At 56.6% G+C, this 19,984-nt stretch overlaps 1 protein-coding gene across 3 annotated transcripts in view; it reads left to right on the plus strand.

Moving 5' to 3' along the window:
- The window catches only part of NECTIN1 (nectin cell adhesion molecule 1), a 91,837-nt gene extending 75,927 nt beyond the window's left edge, over positions 1-15,910 (plus strand). Inside the window, exons 6-9 of one of the 3 annotated variants that reach the window (XM_070490082.1) lie at positions 13,067-13,214; positions 14,274-14,349; positions 14,848-14,964; positions 15,268-15,910. In XM_070490082.1, the coding sequence (XP_070346183.1) occupies positions 13,067-13,214; positions 14,274-14,349; positions 14,848-14,964; positions 15,268-15,357 (431 nt within the window). In that variant the 3' untranslated portion in view covers positions 15,358-15,910. Of the gene's footprint in view, positions 1-13,066; positions 13,215-14,273; positions 14,350-14,847; positions 15,203-15,267 lie in introns of those variants that run through there. The other 2 variants (XM_070490080.1, XM_070490081.1) reach the window with 2 other exon arrangements.
- The last annotated feature ends 4,074 nt before the right edge of the window (positions 15,911-19,984 follow it).

Below are 19,984 nucleotides of genomic sequence, written 5' to 3' on the forward strand. Positions count from 1 at the left end.
AGAGCTTCCTCTCCTCCTCAGATCTTTCCTAAGCAGTGCAGATTTCCTGAGGTTTCACAAGGAGGGCAGGGGACGCTGAGCCACACCCAGATGGGGCTTTCACTAACAATTGTAATGGATTGGCAGGGAATGGCAGGGGCTCAGGGCTGGCCCACAGCAGGTAACATGCTGGAAAGAGGCCAGCTCTGCTGCTTCTCACCTGGTGACCTTGAGCAAGGCCCTTGGCCCCTGATTCCATGACTGCGTAGGCGACAAAGACCCTGGAGAAAGGAGCTTGGCGGCCTTGCCTGGGCTGCTCCAGATACAAAGCGACAAAACGGGGCTGGGGTAGCAGGTCCCCTGAGCTCCTTGCAGCCCTGACAGTGATGAATCACCACGCCCCATTCCATCCCTCTATCTACAGCAGTTGATCCGCAGCCCAGGTGCCTGGGGTGATGGTGGCCCGAGGCGGCTTCCGGAGGAGTCCAGCTTGCTGCACAGTGGGAGTGTGGGGGAGGGTGGGCAGCAGCCTGTCAGGCTGTTCTCACACCCTCACTGGTGAGAACGCCCCACACCCACCTCCTCTGCAGAGAAGTGCCCTGCTAACAGAGCAAGCACCCAAGCCCCGCAAGAGTTGAGCAGAGAAGGGGTCCCCACAGGGAAAACCATGGTGGGCGTGGGCTCCCCACGTCTCCTCCGACAGCCCACTTCAAGAGCATCAGGTGGCAGAGGGGAGACCAGACCCCCAAGAACAGCTGTGGCTGCTGTCTCTCTCCAGGGTTTCCCTCTGGAGAAGTTCACCCTGGGAAGACTTGGGGGTTTCATCAATGAAAAATGTAGTTCTCCTCTACGCAGCACTTTCAGGAGACGTCCCCAAGCCCATATGAGAACTGGGCCCGGCTGGCTGGTACTGGCCTTCCTGCAGGCTCTGGATAAAGACGGCACACAGGGCCTCCCTGATTGGGAAGACTTGCCGTCCAGCATCTGCGGCCTCCTCTCGGGGGCTTTGTGCCATCACCTCCAGCGATCAGGTTCTCCCTTCCGAAGCCTGGGCCCTGAGGTGTCCCGCGGCGGGCTATTCTTTTGCCCCTACAGCCGAACCCAAGCAAGACATTTATCCACCTGTTTTAGAATTACAGACCATTAGAACCAGAAGGAACATCAAAGATCATTTGCCCCAACCCTCAAATGGGGAAACTGAGTCCCAGAAGGCTAACGACAGTAAGAATTCCACACATTTACACAATATTTGGAAATTACAAAGCGACTGCAGATCTTTTAATAATAGTTGGGACTCGCAGTCTCCCTCGCTAAGTGCCAGGCACTGTTCAAAGTACTTTACAGCATTAAACCCTCACCTGGGTCATAGGAGGCAGGAATGATTATTACCATCATCCCAAAACACTGGGTAACGAAGAAATGAACAGAGTCATCCAAAGTCGCACAGTTAGCTGGTGGGGGGCTGGGCTTCAAACCGAGGCAGTCTGGCCTTAGAGGCCATGCCTCTAACCACTGTACTACCCTACCACTGCCTGCAACCATCGAGACCCTAAAGGGCAGAGCCATGTCCTGACAACAGGATGGAAGGCAAGCCAGGAGAGGGGGCCACACCGGGCATAATACAAGTTTCAGAACACCCCCAAAGCAGCAAGCGCCCTGGGGTACAACTGAGATAGTAGGAACCATGTTGGCATCAGAAGGAGGCATCCGTGGCAGGCAGGGCTCCTGGGAATAGGCTTCCTGGAGAAGACAGTATGGGAGGTGATTCTGTAAAACGGAAGTGATCTGGAAAAGCTGGAGAATACCCAGCAGTGAGGAGGGTCTCCTTGTAAACATTTGCGGCAGGAAGTGGGGGGACCTCGCACCCCAGGATCCTCACAGCCAGCTGGGGAGGGAAGCAGGGGACAGGTCTTCCCAGCCCCATGTAGCTGATGCTTAACCCAAGGCTCAGAGATGTTAAATGTCCTGCCCAAGATCACACAGGTGGCAAGGAGTAGACACACCTTGGATCCAGGCATTGTGACTCCAAGCCAAGGGCTCTTTGCACTTATTGAACCTCCCATTAAAAGGACACAAAATGCCGCCACGGCTCACAGTTTTCCATTGGCTTATAACTTACAGAACACATTGAACATACACAGTTCCGTTCAAGGTTGTGCCCCAGAATCTCAAAGCACAGCCGAGACTGTGCTAACATTGGTGGCTGTGCTGACACACACATTGGTGGGTGGGCCCAGTTTTGGAGTCATACAGACCCGGGTTCAGTCCCCAAATCTGTCTATCAGCTTGGTGATTTGGGGCAAGTAGTGTAGAATGGAGACGATAATGCCCGCTTCCAGGGCTGCCCTGAGGGGCAGTGAGATAGGCTGCACACGGCCCGTGCACAGGAAATACCGTCTCCACACAGCCCCCCACCCAAAAGCTCACCCCCAACCCAAATCAGACCTCTTCCAGCGTTTCCCCAAGAAGGACCCAGAGTGCAGGTGTCCCTGTTTCTCTCCTTGAAGTTGTTTTCCCCTCAACTTGAGAGGGGTAAATCAATTGGTTAAATCTTCTCTGAGGCTTCCCATGGCGCTGCTCACAGAACTTGCCAGAACTAAATCACCCCACTCCTCTTTACCTCCCTAGACGCATCCAGGTCCTGAAGTTCCCCAGATTTCTTGGGTCTTCGGCCCCCCAGAGTATTGGAGCTCATCCCCTCCCCACCCAGCACACCCCATCTTGGAACAGAGCTCTTCCTGAGGCGGGTGCATTTGCACCTTCCAGCTTGGCAGGGCCCAGAGAAACGCCATTGCATTTAACTGCATGTTATCTTAAGCATCTCCATATCTAAACCCCTCTCATTTCCATCACTCCAGACCCCGCTGAGGTGACTCTCAATATATACTTGATTTGGGGGATTTTTTGCAAGGAGTGGGGTCCTGCAGAGAGCCCTGGCCCAGGAGGGACAGACACGAGATCATTAACAGCCATCACTCTCAGGGAGATGGCCCTTTGGCTTCCAGCTCTTGGCTTCAGGAATTCTAGCCTTTTGGGGTCCCTTCCCCAACCTAATCCCCGCTGGAAACCTCAAGAGCCCCCAGTCTGAGTCTGTCTTGCTCATGTGTCCCCATGGGAGGGTGAGGCTTCCACTCTCCCTGTGTGGGCTCAGTCACTCCAGAATCACCTCTGGCTGCCTCCGAAGCACCCTGCAGATGTGGACCAACCCGCAAGAGGAGGCAAGTTGGTGAGGATGGGCTCCCTGTGAAGGACTGAGTAAGAAAAGAACCACAGACGTCCTGAAGTTGGACCAGCTCTGCCCCAGGTCGGGGCTCAGAATGTGAATCCCAGCAAGTGTCGGCACCACCGCTATGTGACTTCAGAAAGCCACTTCTCTCCTGTGTCTTGATTTTCTTTTGTGTGTGTGTGAGGAAGATTGGCCCTGAGCTAACATCTATTGCCAATCTTCCTCATTTTGCTTGAGGAAGATTCGCCTTGAGCTGACATCTGTGCCAATCTTCCTCTGTTTTGTATGTGGGATGCTGCCACAGAATGGGCTTGATGAGCCATGTGTAGGTCCATGCCCAGGATCTGAAACTGTGAACCCCAGGCCACAGAAGTGGAACACACGAACTTAACCACTACGCCACAGGGCCGGCCCCTCGATTTTCTCATCTGTAAAACAGTGATATTAACCCATGCTCTGCCTGTTTCCTAGGATTATTCCAGAGACATGAGAATGCAAGGGAAAACCCTTTGTAGACTGTGAAGTTCTGTGTGAATGTAAAGGATCGTCATTATGTAGGGAACTTTCAAGGTCATTCCCCACCAAGGAGACATCAAAGCTGTGCTAGAATACCTCCAATGACAGGGACCTCACTTCTTCCCAGGGCAGCCCAAGCTTTCTGCTGGCAGCATTGACCTTCAGACATTTCCAGTGAGTTTGCGACTGCATGGTAAATGACATCAGAAGAAATAGGTTCTCTATGAACTCAGCCATTCCTGTGTTTTCGTATTTCCTGTTCTTATCTTCCTAGTAACATTCCTTTTGAAAAATGCTCATCTAGTCCCAGATGAAATAAAGTGGGAGAACGACTTGTCCCTGTGGGCAGTGACTGTCATGGCAAGAAGTTCACGCAGGTGTTAAGGGGGTGGAGGGAGTTGAGGACCCCCCAAAACCAGAGCCTGTTGAGAGGGGAACCAGGGGACAAAGAGCCTGAAGGAGCTGGAGGTGCAGACTCTCCTCAGGCCACCCCCCAAACCATGCGGGGAAGGCCTGGGGTTTGGGAATGGGTGAGGGGCTGCTTGAGCACCCACCAAGACTGAGAGGGAGTGACAGGGCCCAAAAACAGGCAGCAGGCAGCTCAGAGGACAGGCTGTTTCTGAGACCTGGGGCAGTGTGTATGTCGGGGTTGGGGGAGGAGCAGGGAGGCTGTGTTCCCTCCTCCCACCCCCCACTTACACCCTGGACCATGCCCTGTGGGGTGGAGCCTGCTCTCCACTCCACTGCTGTCGTAGCCTTCAGTCCAGCTCCCAGATGCCTCGGGATTGTCTCGGCTGCCCTTGCCCTCACATCTCTCTGCTCCACACGCACAGCTCATACCACCAGGCCACAGCGAGGCAGCGTCCGACTTGACAGCTTTAATGCTGCTGTCACTCACGCCTTCCTACCCCCAGCCTGAGACCCAGCCCCACGGAGGCAGGCCACAGTGTAAGAGCCCTGCCAGACCAGAAGAGAGAGGGCCGTCAGGGCCACAAAGACCCACTGGGCTCCCACCCGTGGGGGACAACAGGGGCTCCATCAGTGCAGGGAGTCACTGCACCATGCCCGGCAGCTGAGAGCGGGATGGTGGCTGGAGGGACCTGGCTGAGGCCTCGGGTAGCACTGATGCCAAGCCAGTGAGTTTTGGCTTCTAGGGGACAGAGCACTGGGCCCCTTGGTTTGCCCAGCTCTCCTGCTGGGTGCTGGATCGGCCCCCGGGAGGTAGCAGTGGGGGTGATGAAGGAAGAGCCTCCTGGAGCTGAGAGAATCCTGGAGCCCTTAAACACACAGCCACGGCCCCCCCACCCCCACCCCCACCCCCATCCAGGCAAAGAGGAGAACTTCCTCTCCCCACCACACTGTCCTTTAATATGGGAATACTAATAATGCCAGGAAGGTTGGAATCCTACTGCCGCTGCCGCTGTGATTTATGGAGGCCGCTCTGGGCCGGGCACTTCACGTGCATTATCTCACTTATTTCTACTGTTTCTCAGAAGACAAAACTGAGGCTCAGAACAGTGAAGGTCACACTGCCAGAAAGTGGAGAATCCAGGCCATTATTTTTCCCCGCTGCACTGTGCACCTTCTCAGATTTGGTCCTTCTTTCTCCCTTCAGAGCAGCCATTTGTGAGAAGGAGATGGGGAGGGGAGAGGGCGCCCAGGGGAGGCGGAGGGAGTGCCCCACCCACAGGGTGTGTGACAGACAAATGGTTTCCCTGTGCCCCCCAGCCCGCCCCACCTGGCTAGGCAATACCCTGGCTCATCTCCCTCCCTCAGAGAGGGCTGGGGGTCAGGTTCCTGCCCGGCAGGGTCCCCAACAGGGAGATAGGCCCTCTCCCCCCAGGAATGTGCATGAAATCCCAGTAACTCTCTCCAGCTGGGCCTGACCTGGAGGGGGCTCCGAGAACAAACCCTGTGGACAGATGCTGCGGCAGGCGAGGGGCAAGCTTCTGGGGAAGTCAGCCTCCTTCAGGTTCCTTTTTCCTCCTAACAACTCAGGGTTTGAAGGGCTGTGTGGGAGGGGCTGGGAGGCCTGGTGACATTAGGGAGAGCATTCCAGATGGCGGGAAGGCTGCTGTGTGAAAGCGGAAAGTGACTGCCCTCAACGCTCCTCAAGGAGTGTCACAGTCTCTCTCACACACACACGCACACACATGCACGCACGCATACACACACGCACTGGGATGCTCTGACCCCTTGTCCTGAGGCCCATGCAGGCCTAGACAAGTTGGGGTTTGTGGATCGTGACTAGCAAGGCACGAGGGAAAGCTGAGGGCAGGGATGAGAGAGGCCAACAGACAGGACTAGGGCAGGGGCCCGGGCCCCGGCTACCTGGGGTTTGCCCAGGAACAGACGTGTCCCCCACCCTACTAGAAACAATGCTTACTGAGCACTGAGCAGGCCCAGGCCCTGTGCTAAGGGCTCTCACATGCATGACCCCATCGACGCCAGACAACAACCCTCCTGTGGTTCCCATTTCACAGATGAGGACACTGAGGCTCAGAAGGTTTGAGTGACTTGCCCAAGATTATACAGCCAAGTAAGTGGCAGACTCAAGAGTGAGTCTTCCTCTGCAGATGAACTGGAACACGGAGGCAGCAGGAGGCATGGAAATGGACCCAGGCAGGATCCTCATGGAGGCCACTCAGAGCTCTGCCCTGAGGATCCGGACGCCTGGGTTCCCATCTCACTTCCATCATCAGTGAGCTGTGTGACCCTGAGCATTTTACTAAACTTCTCTGAGCCTCCCGTTACCCATCTGTCAACAGAAGAAAGGGGTGAGGGTGTCAAATGAGATAATTTTAGGAAAAGCACATGTAAGATGTAATTGATACTGTGATAATGTGGTCACAGGTGTAACTTGGCCTGGAATGCTATTGTAGGTGAAGAAGCCAAGCTTCCAGGGAGGGGAGAAGCACTGACACCATCACCAACGGCAGCAGCAGCAGCAGCAACATCATCACCACCATCCACTGGCGCTTATTGAATAGCTAATAACAAAAATAGCAACCATTTACCACATATTGACCATGTGCCAGGCCCCGTGCTAAGCACGTTCCATAATTTACATCTGCTCCAGACAAATGAAGTCAATTCAAGGGGAAACCAGGGCAGATCCGCAGAGCCCGGCGCCTCCGACCTCCACCCAGGAGGTCTGAAGAAGGCGACTGCACAGGGACCACCACCTGAGTTCAGAACCAGAGCAAATTCTGTGGCCAAAGAGAAAAAGCTTTTGCACTAATACCAGTACACCAGGGCAGATACAAGGCCAAAGTGCAAGCCAGCCCGGGGCAGCGGGAGGGACCAGGAGCCCACCCCAGGGAAGCGCAGGCAGGGGCTCCCAGTAGCTTCAGCCTAGGTGGCAGCCAGGGCCGTGTCAGGCTGCAGACTACAGGGTCGCCTCCTCACCCTGCAGCCCAAGGGATGGAGGAGGCAGAGGCTGGCCACATCCAATCCATGCTGGCCCGCAGTCACCGGCTGCCTGCATTGACCAAGGAAAGAGCTCTGTGACTCCTTCGGTCCCGGGCTGCTAGGTGGGTTTCGTCACCACCCTGGGTCCGAGGAAAGTGCCTGAAGGAGCCCCCTTCAGTAGGGGCTAAACTGGAGAAGACAGGGATATGTCCACTCCTGGGCAAGGGGAGAGGTGGGTCCCACAACCCCAAGTGCAAAGGTGCAGCCACCACTCAGCTGGGAATCCTGGGAGGAAAGAAGTGAAGCGAGAGACAGACAGACAGAGAGCTGGAGCCAGAGAACACACAGCCCGACAGGTGTGGGAAGGGAGGTAGGGCCCCCTGGGGAGTTCATGCGGGGCCTTGGAAGGCAGGTGGGGAGATTAGTCTCGATGAGGCCACAGGACTGCAGGGATACTGCTGTTGGTCCCCGAGCGTGGAGAGCCAGCCATGCCAGAACCGTCCTGACACCCACTGTCCCCAGCTCCAGGTTGGTGCTGCTCAGGCCTGTGCAGGCAGAAGCCCCTGCCACCTGTGGGTGGGTTCTGCCTTCTCACAGTTGGCCTTCTATATAACAGCAAGATTAAGATGGGTCTTGGGAGCCCTGCCTCCATCTGGCACTTGGAGATATGGGGTACCCAGTGGTGCTGCTGGACTCTGCCTTCCGACCTTGTGGAGAGAGGAGAGTTCGACTCAAGTCCTTGCCGCCTGCCTCTGGCCAGCAGGAAAGAGGCATTCCTGCTGCAGCAATGGTCAGGTGGACTCTGACCCGCTGGGTGGGCCCTGGGCAGAGAAATCAGCGCCAAGTCCAGACATCCAACCCCTTCTGAGCTCTGGTCCCCCAGAAACACCTGTTCCACCTGTGTCACTGGAAGGGGGCAGACTAACCCAGGACAGCTTTGTGGGCAGAAGGGCCAAGCACTGCCCCAAGGAGCTCTGGAAGAGGCAGCCTGAGGAGAGCCCCGGTCAGCCCAGCTCTTCAGAAAGAAGCATCTCTCTGAGCCAGCCATGATGGTCTAGTGGTTAAAGTTCGGCGCTCTCACTACTTCAGTGGCCTGGGTTCATTTCCCGGTCTTGGAACCACACCACCCATCTGTCGGTAGCCATGCTGTGGTGGCATCCCACATAGAAGAAATAGAAGGACTTACAATTGGGATAGGCAACCACGTGCTGGGTGGCTTTGGGGAGAATAAAAAGAGGAAGATTGGCAGCAGGTGTTAGCTCAGGACAAGTCTTTCCCTGCAAAAGAAATTTAAAAAAAGCAGTGTCTCTGTCCCCAGGCAGGGCGGGCAGGGGAGAGGGTGTCACATTATCTATGGATAAAATCTAAACCTCTGAGCCAAGTCTGCCCTCAACTTACTCCCCACCCTACATTCCTATCCTGCCTATCTTCCCTTGCACCCCATTTCCCAGCTGTATCCAGTACTTGGAATTTCCCCCATACACCCCACATTCCAGCACATGTCTCCGCAGCACTCCTCACCCTGCCTACAATGCTCTTCTCCCTTGATGCTCCTGGTGAACTCCTATTATGCTTTCAAAACCCTGCTCAGAAGGCACCTCCTTGGAAAAGCCATGAACTCCAGAGCTCACCACTGTCTTCTCTATATCGTGCTGGGCCTCCGACAGACTGCTCTTGAGGCATGAACCACACACTAGGGGGGGCTCGTTTGTGTACATGTCTGACTCCCCATTAGCCAGGAGGTAAGACCCCCGGAACCTGGCACATAGATGCTCGGGACGTGTCCATTAGATTGAAGGAGGGGCAACAGCACAGGACCCCCGATGTCTGGCTGTGAGTGGGGTGGGAGGGGGAAGCAGACTGGGGTCTTTGGATACGTGGCTGGGACCCACAGCTCACCACAGTCCCCACCACGGGGCCTCAATGCAGCGGGCAGGTCTGGTTCCACGAGAAACCAAGAAGCCCCTGACTGTCCCTGGCTCACAGTCCCCCAAGACTGGAGCCCAGCTCTGTGTTTACCTCCTAACTGGGGATTTTGCTTTCTCAGTCTGAGGTGTGCTATGACCATGTGACAGGTGTGACACGTGAGAGCAACGAGCCTTAGGGCATGGCACTGGCATGGGAGTCAGTCGGAGGCCCTTCTTGGGGCCCGAGCCAGGACAGATGTAGGCTCTGCTTGGAGAGGGGACCTCCTGGGCTGCAGGGACACCAGGTCCTGCTAACACAGTATGAAAAAGAGACTTCAAAGTTGATCTGGATCCAGTTCCAGCTGTGCTGTTTCTGGCTGTGGGACTCTGGACAAGTGACATTAGCCCTCTGAGCCTTCTCAAAGCCAACACGACCATCTCGGTCCAGCACCCAGCCTGGCTCACAAGAGATGCTCTCGGAAGGCCCCTGGCTCCCCTCCCTCACACACTGACTCCCAGCTCTCCCGGGTCCCGCACTCCAGCCCCAGCCAGCCCGGCTGGCTGCAGGTGACAGTCCTGCCCTAAAGCCTGTGGAGCTGGGGCTAGGGGAACAGATTCGTCCCGGTGTAACCAGAGAGCGTCTGGGGGCTCGATGCCAGGGCTCCAGCTGGGGCCAGCGCCAGGCCCCCTCGTCACAGCTGTCAAGGCGAGGCTCAGAGACAAAGGAACCAAGGGAGGAGGGTAGGTAGGGATGTGTCGGGTAAGAGTTGGGGGCAGCAGCTCCATGCTATCTGAGGGTCCAGGACGATGAGGAAGACCCCACAGCCCGATCAGGGAACGCCACCCAGATGCAGGTTCCGCTGCCTGCTCTGCCACTGACTAGCTGGGTGACCTTGGGCAAATTACTTTACTTCTCTAAGCCTCATTTTGCTCATCAGGAGTAACGTGATCTAACTCTGCAGGCTTGACGTGACCCCCAAATCAGCCGAGGTACCCAGCCAGTGCCTGGTATGCCATAGGCTCAGGCCAAGTTCTCCTCCTCATCTTTCCCTTTTCTTGTCCCCATTTCTCATCTTCCCTCCACTGGTGTTTCTTCTACCAGGATGGGGCCCTCCAGGTGGACCAGGGGCTCCAAGGGAACTTGCGCTTAGACCTTAGGAGGGTGGGACTGGGAGATAGGGCAATTTGGAGGGAACAAAATCAGTTATCCGCTCTGGCCCTGGCACCTTGGAGGCCTGGCCCACAGCTCCCACCCTTTTTGCCCCTCGATGTCCCTGATGCCCACATGAGTGCACTCACAGTCTCATTTGTCAGATGCTATCGTTTGCACTAGAAGCATGATTGAAGGCCCCTGCTAAGGGCAGCGGCCTCCTTCTCTTGCTGAAATGGCCCCGAGAGAGGTTACCTTGAAGCAGGGAGCCGAGGAAGGGGCTCAAGTGAAACCACCTCTCCCTCCGGCATGGACCCTGTGTGGGGTGGCCCCCTGAGCTGAGCTGGCCCTGGCAGGAGAGAAACCCGAACCCCGTGAGTCGGCCCGGGTATGTGTGCTTGTGCCTCTTTGTTCTTTCCCTGCTGCTCCCCCCGCGCCAGCCCTTCGGAAACGCCAGCCTGCCTCAGCTGTGCTGAGAGGAAGCAGGGATATCGGTTTGGGTTGGGTCCAGGAAACAGAATTCCCAGGTCCCGCACAGAGGTGCTGGGACTCAGCACCCCCTGGTGGAAGGTGAGATTCCAGGGCAGAGGTGGGCCTCCAGAGCTGCCCTTCGCACACTCACTGAGCCAAGCACTCTTTGATTCATCAACACGGACTGAGCACTTCCTGCAAACAAGGTGCCGTGCCAGAGACGAGGAAGACAGACAAACGGGCATGCGCTCATCGTCACATTAAAAGAGGAGGATGCCCATTCCAGTGTAGGAAGCAAGGAGGGCTCCCTAGAAGCCTGTCCAGCTTAAACCTGGAGGATGCGTTGGCCTGGCAAAGAGGGTGTAGGAAAGAAAGCCCCTGGTAGTGGGAGCAGCTCTACTGAGAGCCGAGGATGAGAGCAAGCAAGGACTCACCGTCGGGAACTGCAAGTAGTCCAGGTTGGCTGCACAGGGAGGGCAGTGGAACGCACAGAGTCATTTCCTCCAGAATGCATAGGGCCCAGGTCGACAAGACCTCAAAGCGTCAGAGCCCACACACTTCACTGCGGGCCACGAGGCTCTCTTGGAAGATTTTAAGCAGGGATGTGGCCTGATTGGATTTGTTTTTAGAAAGACCATTGGGGCTCAAGGGTGGAGAATGCCTTAGACAGGAAAAGACTGGGGGCAGGGAGGCTAGTTAGGCTGTTGCAGAACTAAGGGGATGCTGGTGGCTTGGACCAGGGGGGTGGCGCTGGAGACAGGGAGGAGAGCTGTCCAGAAGGCAGAAGTGAGCCGGATGGGAAACAGTGGCGTTCAGAGGCAGGGCCTGTGCCGTACGCACCTCCGTTGCCCAGTACCGCAACAGGGCCTGGAGCACAGTAGATGCTCCGTCAATGCCTGCTAAACAAAAGGAGACGCCAAGCTGGAAGGTGGCAGAAGCAGGAGCAGAAAGGCTTGAGGATAAAGAAGAGACAAGAAGGAGGTTATGGTGGGTGCTAAGACGCTAAGGTTTAGAGAAAAGGGGACAAGGTTTGTTTAACTGACTGCAGTATCCCAGGCCACGAGGTCTGGAAAGGAGAGGAGAGACAGTGCTGGGCAAGGGGCAAGTGTCCACGGAGGAGTCTGGGGTTCCTGAGTCCCTATGATACACACACACAGATGCTGCCTTCCCAACGGGATCACAGCCCACTGGCTGTGGATGGATGGATGCTGGGGCCAGAGCCTCTGCAGAGACCTTAGGGGCTGCGGATTCACTGGGAGCCAGGCTGGTGCTGAGGTCTCTGCCAGACACACTCCCCATCAGGGCACTGGGATGGAGCAGAGAGAGAGGCAGGTGCTTGTCAATCCTGCTTTAGGAAAATTGGCTCCATGATGTTTATTGCAAACTGCAATTTAGCATCTCTATTCAGGTGCTCTCCATGTTTAATTATATATAATATGGTGTGGGGAGGAAGGAGGGAAGGGAGCATATATGATTTTCTCCCCAGTCCCTTCCTCCCTGGGTGTTGTAAAGGTCAGAGGTGGGTAATGGAACCCAGTCCAGGGAGGGGAGGAAAAGACCTGGCCAGAAGGGCCGGCCAGAAAGCAGCGTGTGTCCCTGGCTACGGGCTCAGTTCCAGCCGCCTCGTGGTGTTCTGGTCTTCAGGCTCCTGCTCAGACTGAGAAATCGTTCAACAAACTCTCACAAACCGCCCAGCCTTTTTCTTTCCGAGGCCCAGAGAGATTAAGTGACTTGCCCTTCCCACCACAAAGCAAGTCGAGGAGGGCTGCCCGAGGCCCAGACCCAGGGCCCCCATGAGGCTAACACTCCTGGGGCAATGGTTCACACGGAGGGTGGGTTACTCAGCTTCTCTGGGTTTTTCAGCTTCTCAGTCCTGGACAGCCTTGGTTTCCCTGAGGATCCCCTTCCAGCCTCCCGGTCCCGGTCCCCATCTTCCCCTCTCCAGATCCTCACTCTCTCCAGAGCTGGGAGGGCAAAGCACCAATTAGTTCATTTGCTTGTTTAATTGGGTAGGGAGGGGAAGGAAATTAAACTCCTCAACAGGAATCTTCCCTGCAGGGCCAGAGATGCAATGAGGGGGTAGGGACCCCCATCTCTGAGCACCCCTCTGCCTGCCCTGCCTTCCCCATCCCCCACCCCCACCTGCATGCCCCAGATCCTGAGATCAGAGCAAGGTCTGGGATTATAGGGCCCCAGTGAGCCAGAGTAGACATCTATCGCCCCCTAACTGGGACAGCCCATCCCAGAACTGGAGCAGGATGGGGGAGGGGAGCAGCAGGGGTGGGGATGGGGTTAAGGCAGGGCACTGCCTCAGGGCAGATTCTGTTACTTTCTGCCCATCTCTGACTCCCTGAGTTCCCTCTCTCTCCCTCTCTCTCATTCTCTGCCTTGGTCTCTTGGTTCCAGAAAAACCCCTTCCCCAACGGGGCCTAGGAAGTGCAGCCAGGTTCCTGGGAGGTATGGTGGCCCTGGTCCTCATCCTTGGTGTGGCTCTTGCTGTCTTCTTTCTGTATCACCGGCAGCGGAAGAGCTGGCTGGAGATGGACAGTGGCAGGTGAGTGTTGGCAAGCCCCTTCATCTGCCTCCCCAAACTCACACCCCCACAGGCTCCCTGCTGAAATACCTGGACTTTCCCCACCCCCAGGCCTCACTCCCTCCCCCTGCCACCTGTGAGGTGGGAGGGGCATTAACCCTTTTGCAGGAAGAGCTTACCCTTCAGAGTACTTGGTTGTGCCAGGCACCACCCAAGTGTTTACACTGCGTTATAAAGACACACTTTATCCTCTCAGCTACTCAGAGAAGTAGGTGTGCATTATAATCCCCAGTTTACAGATGAGGAAACTGAGGCACAGAGCCATTAAATACCTTACATAAGTTTACCTTCTCCCAGCCACCACCAAGCAGTGAGGGCAGGACTCAGACCAGGGTGACATGAGTGGGGCACTCGCCTCTGGCACAAAGTTTAATTGAATGCCAAAAACCTCATCAGCTTGATAAATAATATTTTAAAGCAATATTTTTTAAAAATCAAAATTAATGCAAAAAATCCATGATGAACAAAATATCAACATTCTAAATAAAGGCAGGATCGGTATTACTGATTTTTCCTTTTGCCTCAGGCTGCAACATGGTGCGGCATGGCGCTATTACTGATCCTGTCTTTATTTAAAATGTTGGTATTTTGTTCATCATGGATTTTTGCATTAATTTTAATTTTTAAAATATCACATTAAAATATTATTTATCATGATGGCTGAGACTTTTGGTGACCCCATTAGCCTTGCACCTGAGGCCTTCCTCCCCTCACCCTGGTCCTGGCCCCATGTGAGGGCCCCTGTGTATCCACTGTCCTCCAAGCTAGGACCCGTGAGACTCACACAGTTGCCGTAGTACCCAGGCTGGGGGGAGGGACCGGCTGGGTTGGGCTGGGCTAGGAGCAGAGACACTGGGAAGATGGGAGGGCCCCCTCAGCCCCTCCCCACCGTGAGAGTAACCCCCCCTCAAGCCTGGGAGCAGAGTGCTGGGGGGGGGGCGGGGGGTGCTCAGGGACCAGTAACTGTCAGGTGGCCTGACTGGGGCAGACCCCCATGTGAGCCTCATTCTGTTCCCCCAGGACTGCCCAGTCCCCCTCCCAGAAGCTGGAACCTCTTCCCAACAGGCAGAGCCATCTTGCCCCTGAGGACATCCAGGTGAGTCGGAGTCCCTGGAATGAGGGAGCGGGGAGAAAAAAAGGGAGATGGCCCCAGGAAGGGGGCCCAACTGGAAGGCAGAGCCCTCCCACCTGCATGGGGCCCTGAACAGTCCCCAGCACACTGCTGGCCCTTGTCAGTTCCCACAAGGCCAGGTCAAGGCTGGAGACTATGGTTTGGGTCTTCTCCCTCCCTCACCCTGAGAAATGACAAACAGGACCCTCCCTACCCAGGGGCCCCAGGGAAACCTCTTCCACCACCTCCCGTGCATCCATTCACTAAAAGAAATCATTGGCACCTGGCCCAGTGCTGGTCACCAAGAGCCTGCAAAGCGAAAGGCTGCGCTTGTGCCTCCCAGACAGCCACCAGTGTGGGGAAGCCAGGATGGGGTGCGTGGGAACTGAGGAGGGGAACCCCAATAAAGCTGGGAGTCCAAGAGGGCCGCCTGGAGCAGGAGGCATGTAGGAGCCTGTGCAGACATACCCCCTTCTCTTCCAGATTCTCCACCTGGAGCCGGGGACGCAGCAGCCACAGCAGGAAGAAGAGGAACTGCAGAAGCTGCCCCCACAGACCCCCTACTATGATCTGGGGGCCTCCCCCTCCTACCGCCCCTCAGTAAGGACCCCTGAACCTCAAGGAGGGTGCCCCCGGCCCAGTTCCACCAGCCTGGCCACGAGCCCAGCTGCCTTAGAGGGAAACAGGACAGAGACAGGGAGGGGAGGGCACAGGGCGGCTCTCCCCGGGGTGGGGGAGGCCCCTGAGTTGCACCGCTCCTGGTAGCCTCGGCAAAGCGCTGTTGGGCGCTGACAGACCAGGGCAGGGAGGTGGGGTTTCCAGAGAGGCAGAGCCCCCACCTGGGGGAATGCCCAGCCCTTCCTCCCCAAAGCCCCACCCTCAGCTCTGTACCCCACACCCCAGGTCCCTGTCCTGTCAATGACCACCAGGAAGCCAGCCACAGCCGCTTCCTGGCCCTGCTCCCAGCTGCTCAGAGGGCCAACGTCCACTTGAATGGCTGCCACTTCTGCCCGCAGCCCACGCCTTTCAGCAGACTGGGGGACTGGGCGGGACCCAGACCGTGCCAGCCCTGAGACCCAGGCCAGACCGCCTGGGCCCAAAGATAACACATCCTCTCCTGGCACTGGGGGGAGAGCCAGGCCTTTGTCTCCGCAGCACAGCCACCCTCCCTCTCAGCTGGAAGTGCCAAAGTGAGCCCATCTTGAGATGCCAAATCCTGCCCCTGGGGAGGCAGCATTCCTATCGGGGGCCCTGAGCCCAGACGACCAACCCGGCCCCCACCTTCTGATTCTATGGGGAGGGTCAGAAGACCACCAGCAACCTAGAGACTTGGAAGTGAGTTGGACTCACTGTGGACACAGTCTGTTCCTCAGACAGCAGCTGGACAACCCCTTCCCGTGTGAGGGTACACACACCCCCACGTCCCAGGCTGCGCCATGTGGCCCTGCCAGCTCCAGCAGAAGGGATCGTAATGGCCCTGCTGAGAGCCTACAGTGTGCCAGGCACTTTGCTGAGCGCTTTTCAAATACTGTTCTGTTTGATCCTCACGACAATCTGTGATGAGTCCATTTTCTAGACGAGGAGGCTGAGGCTCAGTGGAGTTAAGAGGCTCGCTAAAGGTCACCCAGTCAGTAACCGGGAGAGCATCCTTCAAGCCCCTGGTCCTCTGGCTCCCACATCCAGGCCCTGATCACACAGCAGCAGGATGATGGCCAGACCTGCGGGGAGTTTACCTGAAGGCAGGAGCCTGAGACAGTGGGCAGAGCCTCAGGGTGGGCGCCAGCTGCGTAGAACCCTCGGCGAACCCAGGCTTCCGTGCACGGCGGGGCACCCAGCTCAGCCGCCCGGCTGTCCCTCAGCTCCAGGGGGCCCAGAGAACAGGCCAGCTGCCCTGGGAGCTCAGGTTTGGTGTCCTGAGTTAGGGGCCAGGTGTCACTTTGCGCCAGGCAGGGTGGAATCTCTGGAGAGCCTCGCCTCATCCCCTGCCTTGGGACAGTGAGAAAGAACACGACCCCCAGGCCTGAAAGTGGGTGAGGTAGGAGGGGGTGCAGAGACCCCGACATTCCAGAAAGGGGGAAGACGCTTCATTCAGCATTCTCCAAATCAGCTTCTCCCTCAGCTCAGCCCCCACCGGAGAGTCAGTAATCTTGTCAGAACCTGGATAGAAGGAGATGGGGGGCCGGGAGGGGGAAATAAGCAGGAATGGGGTGGGGAGGGGGCCTGAGGCACAGAGGGAGAAGTAAGATGATAGAAGTTAGTGATTTGGAAAGTCATGGAAGACTCCAACGGCATCCCCTGAAGAGCGGGCCCGGGCTAGGCATAAAAATCGCTATGATGTAAGGGGACAGCTGCAGCTCGCCCTAATCCCCGCTAACGACTTCTCCGTCCGCACTCTGACTGCTGCCCCCTCAGCCTGGCATGCACGGCCCTCCCTGGGGGCACGGCAGGAGCCCGGCCAAGCCTGGAAGCTCCAGCTCAAGGACAGCTCCGCTGCCTTGGCCCCCCATCATGAACACTGCCCCCGACTTCTCTCATACAAGCCCAACCCCAGCACATGGCTCTGCCTCTGCCCCCTCCCTCCCAGCCCTCCCTCCCCGGCCTCTGCGCCTATCAGATTGATGGAAACCCCCCAACTGAGCTTATGCATTCAAGAGACACAACAAGACCACTTGGGACAGAGTGAGCGAGCCCACCTCTACCTGCCAGCCGTGGGCAGGAGGGGCTAAGTGGTGGAGACACTCTGTGTTCTGAACCCAGGCGCCATGTGATTAGGGCATCGGGGTGCACGTGAGAATGGCCTGTTGGGTGGTGTACGGAGGTCGACTCGCGTCCTGGGAGGCGCTGGTATTGTTGCCAAGAGAAGTGTAATTCCTTTTGGCTTACAGAGCAATCACTGGTCTAGGAGAGGATTTATCCCCAGCACTCGGGTTCATTGGCGGTGCAGCTTGTATACAAGTCACATTATTGATGTTGTCATCAATTCTCCTTCCCAACAAGTAGTGAGAGGGAGCCAGGCAGAGAGCATGCACCATTCACCAAGGCAGGGCTCCGGAGGGGAGCGGGAAGGCTGCAGGGGGCCTGGTGGGCCAGCAAATAGAGGCCATCCAAGCTTGGGGGCCCATCCTGGTGGTCCCAGGCCCCATGCTGCACACATACCCTGGGACACTAACGAAGGCTGTGGCACAGCCCTCAATTTCTGTCAAGGTTTCTGGGCCAGGAGTCCACTCAGGTGGCAGGTACCATTTGAAGAGCTGGTGGCTCTAGTCTAGATCTCAGGGAGGACTTTCGGAGGATCGAGGCAGGTGTCTAGAAGAGCTGGGAGAAGAAAGCATTGCCTTCCCCTTAAGGAGAGGGGCTCCCACCTCCTCAGCCTTGTGAGGACAGACAGCCCAGGCTAGAATTGGAAGATGGCACACAATGACCTTCGGAGGGATGGAGTTCTGAAGCTAGTGTGTCAGTTCAGGTCTCTCAAGAAGGAGATGCCAAGATGAGACTAGATGTCCAGAGTCATTGGGGGGAAGACCTGTGAAGGCTCAAGGAGGGAGGAGGAGTAGACAGGGAGAGACTGCAGCCCACCATGCGGGTCTGACACCTGGGAGAGGAGAGGAGGAAGGAGGGAGGTTGATAGGAAGAGTCTCGAACTGCAGCACATCCTACAAAAGTGTTGGGCAGGCCACGGAGAGTCCTCGGGCCACAGTGGCCGTTAGAGGAGGCCTGCATGCCACAGGAACGGGCCTGCACCAGACCCCATCACGTTGTCGTTGGGGGAGCAGCCTGGGGTCAGTGTGGTCTCAGCACAAACGCTGTGGTGGATCCAGAGGGGAAGTAGCTGGGGCTGCAGTCAACCATGCTGCCCACAGCAGAAGATCTAAGCCGTGCACGTCCACGGCTGCCACGGTCCACCCTGGCCCCACAGGGAGCTGCTCCTCCATGATGTGGTGAGCCTCTCTTCCTGAAGGGTGTCGCCCCTGTTGTTCCAGTAGATCTTATGGCCACAACTGATGCTCCTCTTCTCCTTTCCATATCCCTTCTACACTCCCATAACTCAGCCATCACCTCAGCAGGTCTTGGTGGCTTACCCGGTGCTATGAGCCAAACCTTCATTCCAGAGGGGTTTGAGCCCTTGATAATCATACCCTTCTCAGGCCAAGGGTGTTACATGTGTCCATGCACAGTTAAAGCAGAAGAGGCCCAAGCAGTCACCTGTGCCCTGCACATATCCCTCCCTACCCCACTGTGTGACAGCAGCCTGACCTTCTCCTGCTGATCAGAGCCAGTTACCCGTGCCAAGATGCCACTCCTTCTTGCCTGCTGGCCCCAGAACACAGGAGCCCAAGTGCACCCTGCAGAGCCCAGAGTTTCAGGAATGGGCAGCCTAAGATCCCCCCATTGTGTCATTGGGAATGATGGTGAGTGAGGCCACACCTGTTTTCATCCCTTGGTTCCTGGACCCGTGTGTTCTTCCTGTTGGGGACACAGCACCATATAGAGGCCCTTCAGAGTTCTGCCACCGAGCTAGCCCTTCAGCTGGTGTTTAGAAGACTGTTCCAGTAGCTGCAATCGGGGCTGCCATTTGATTGAGCCTATTGTGGTCGACAGTCATTCTCTAGGATCCATCTGGCTTCTGCGGTGCCAGACTGATGAATTAAATGGAGATAAGATGGGGACCACCACCCCTGCATCCTTTAGGGCTTTCATGGTGACACTAACCTCTCCTCGAGTGCAATATCACTTTTGCTTGACTCTCTTGGCTGGTGGAGCAGCTTCAGAGGTTTCCACATGGCTCTGGTCCCACAGACCAAGGGCCCAATGTGGCGTTAGCATGTCAACCCCAGTTCTGCGCATGTGACTGGGGAAATGCCATGCCCCCAGCAGTGAATCTGCCCTATTCTCTGGGGTCCTTGCCAGGGGTTCAATCCCAAGTCCTGAGAAAGTGCCCCCAAGTCAATGCTCTGTTGCTTATCCAGTCTTCGTTCTGGCCTCTTGATCAGGAACCCTCAGCATCTCCCCCAGCAACGCTCACCTGGCTTCTGCGGGGGCCTGCTAGCTAATTCCTGCCACTCCTTGCTCCTTGGGTGTAATCTCTCCTCCCTCATCAGGTCCAGCTGTCCCCAGCTGGGTCACACTGGGCTGAAACCCTAGTTCTTAGCCTGGCAGCCAGGAACGGAGGTGGAGGCAGCTCCCGAGGGGGTGCGTGCTGCCCTGCAGGCGAGAGGGTCCTGCGGGGTCTTCCAGCACGGAATGGTGTCAGCTCTTATTGGGGAAGGGCGGGCCACCTCTAAGTGCTCTGAGGGTTACATCCTCAGGGCTTCTATCCATTTGCCCTCACCTCGGTTTCAGGCTCCAGATTTTCCCAGCCAGAGCCCTTACCTTAGTATAACCACCTCTGCCTGGCTGAGCATCTCTAGAGCACTGTCGTTCTTTCTTTCAGATCGTGCATCTGCTCCTCCGCTGTGTCCACTCTTCCACTGCAGGAGGGCACGGGACCTCTTTGTGAGCTACCAAGAGGGTCTCTGGCTCTCACGTGGAGCCTTTAACTGTTGACGGCCCTAGTTTCTCATTATCCCTCTTTAGGTGCCAGTATACCTAAATAACACCCAGCACAGTCTGCATCCCCCTC

This window comes from Equus asinus, chromosome 20, assembly GCF_041296235.1.
Source record: "Equus asinus isolate D_3611 breed Donkey chromosome 20, EquAss-T2T_v2, whole genome shotgun sequence".
Classification (NCBI taxonomy): Eukaryota; Metazoa; Chordata; class Mammalia; order Perissodactyla; family Equidae; genus Equus; species Equus asinus.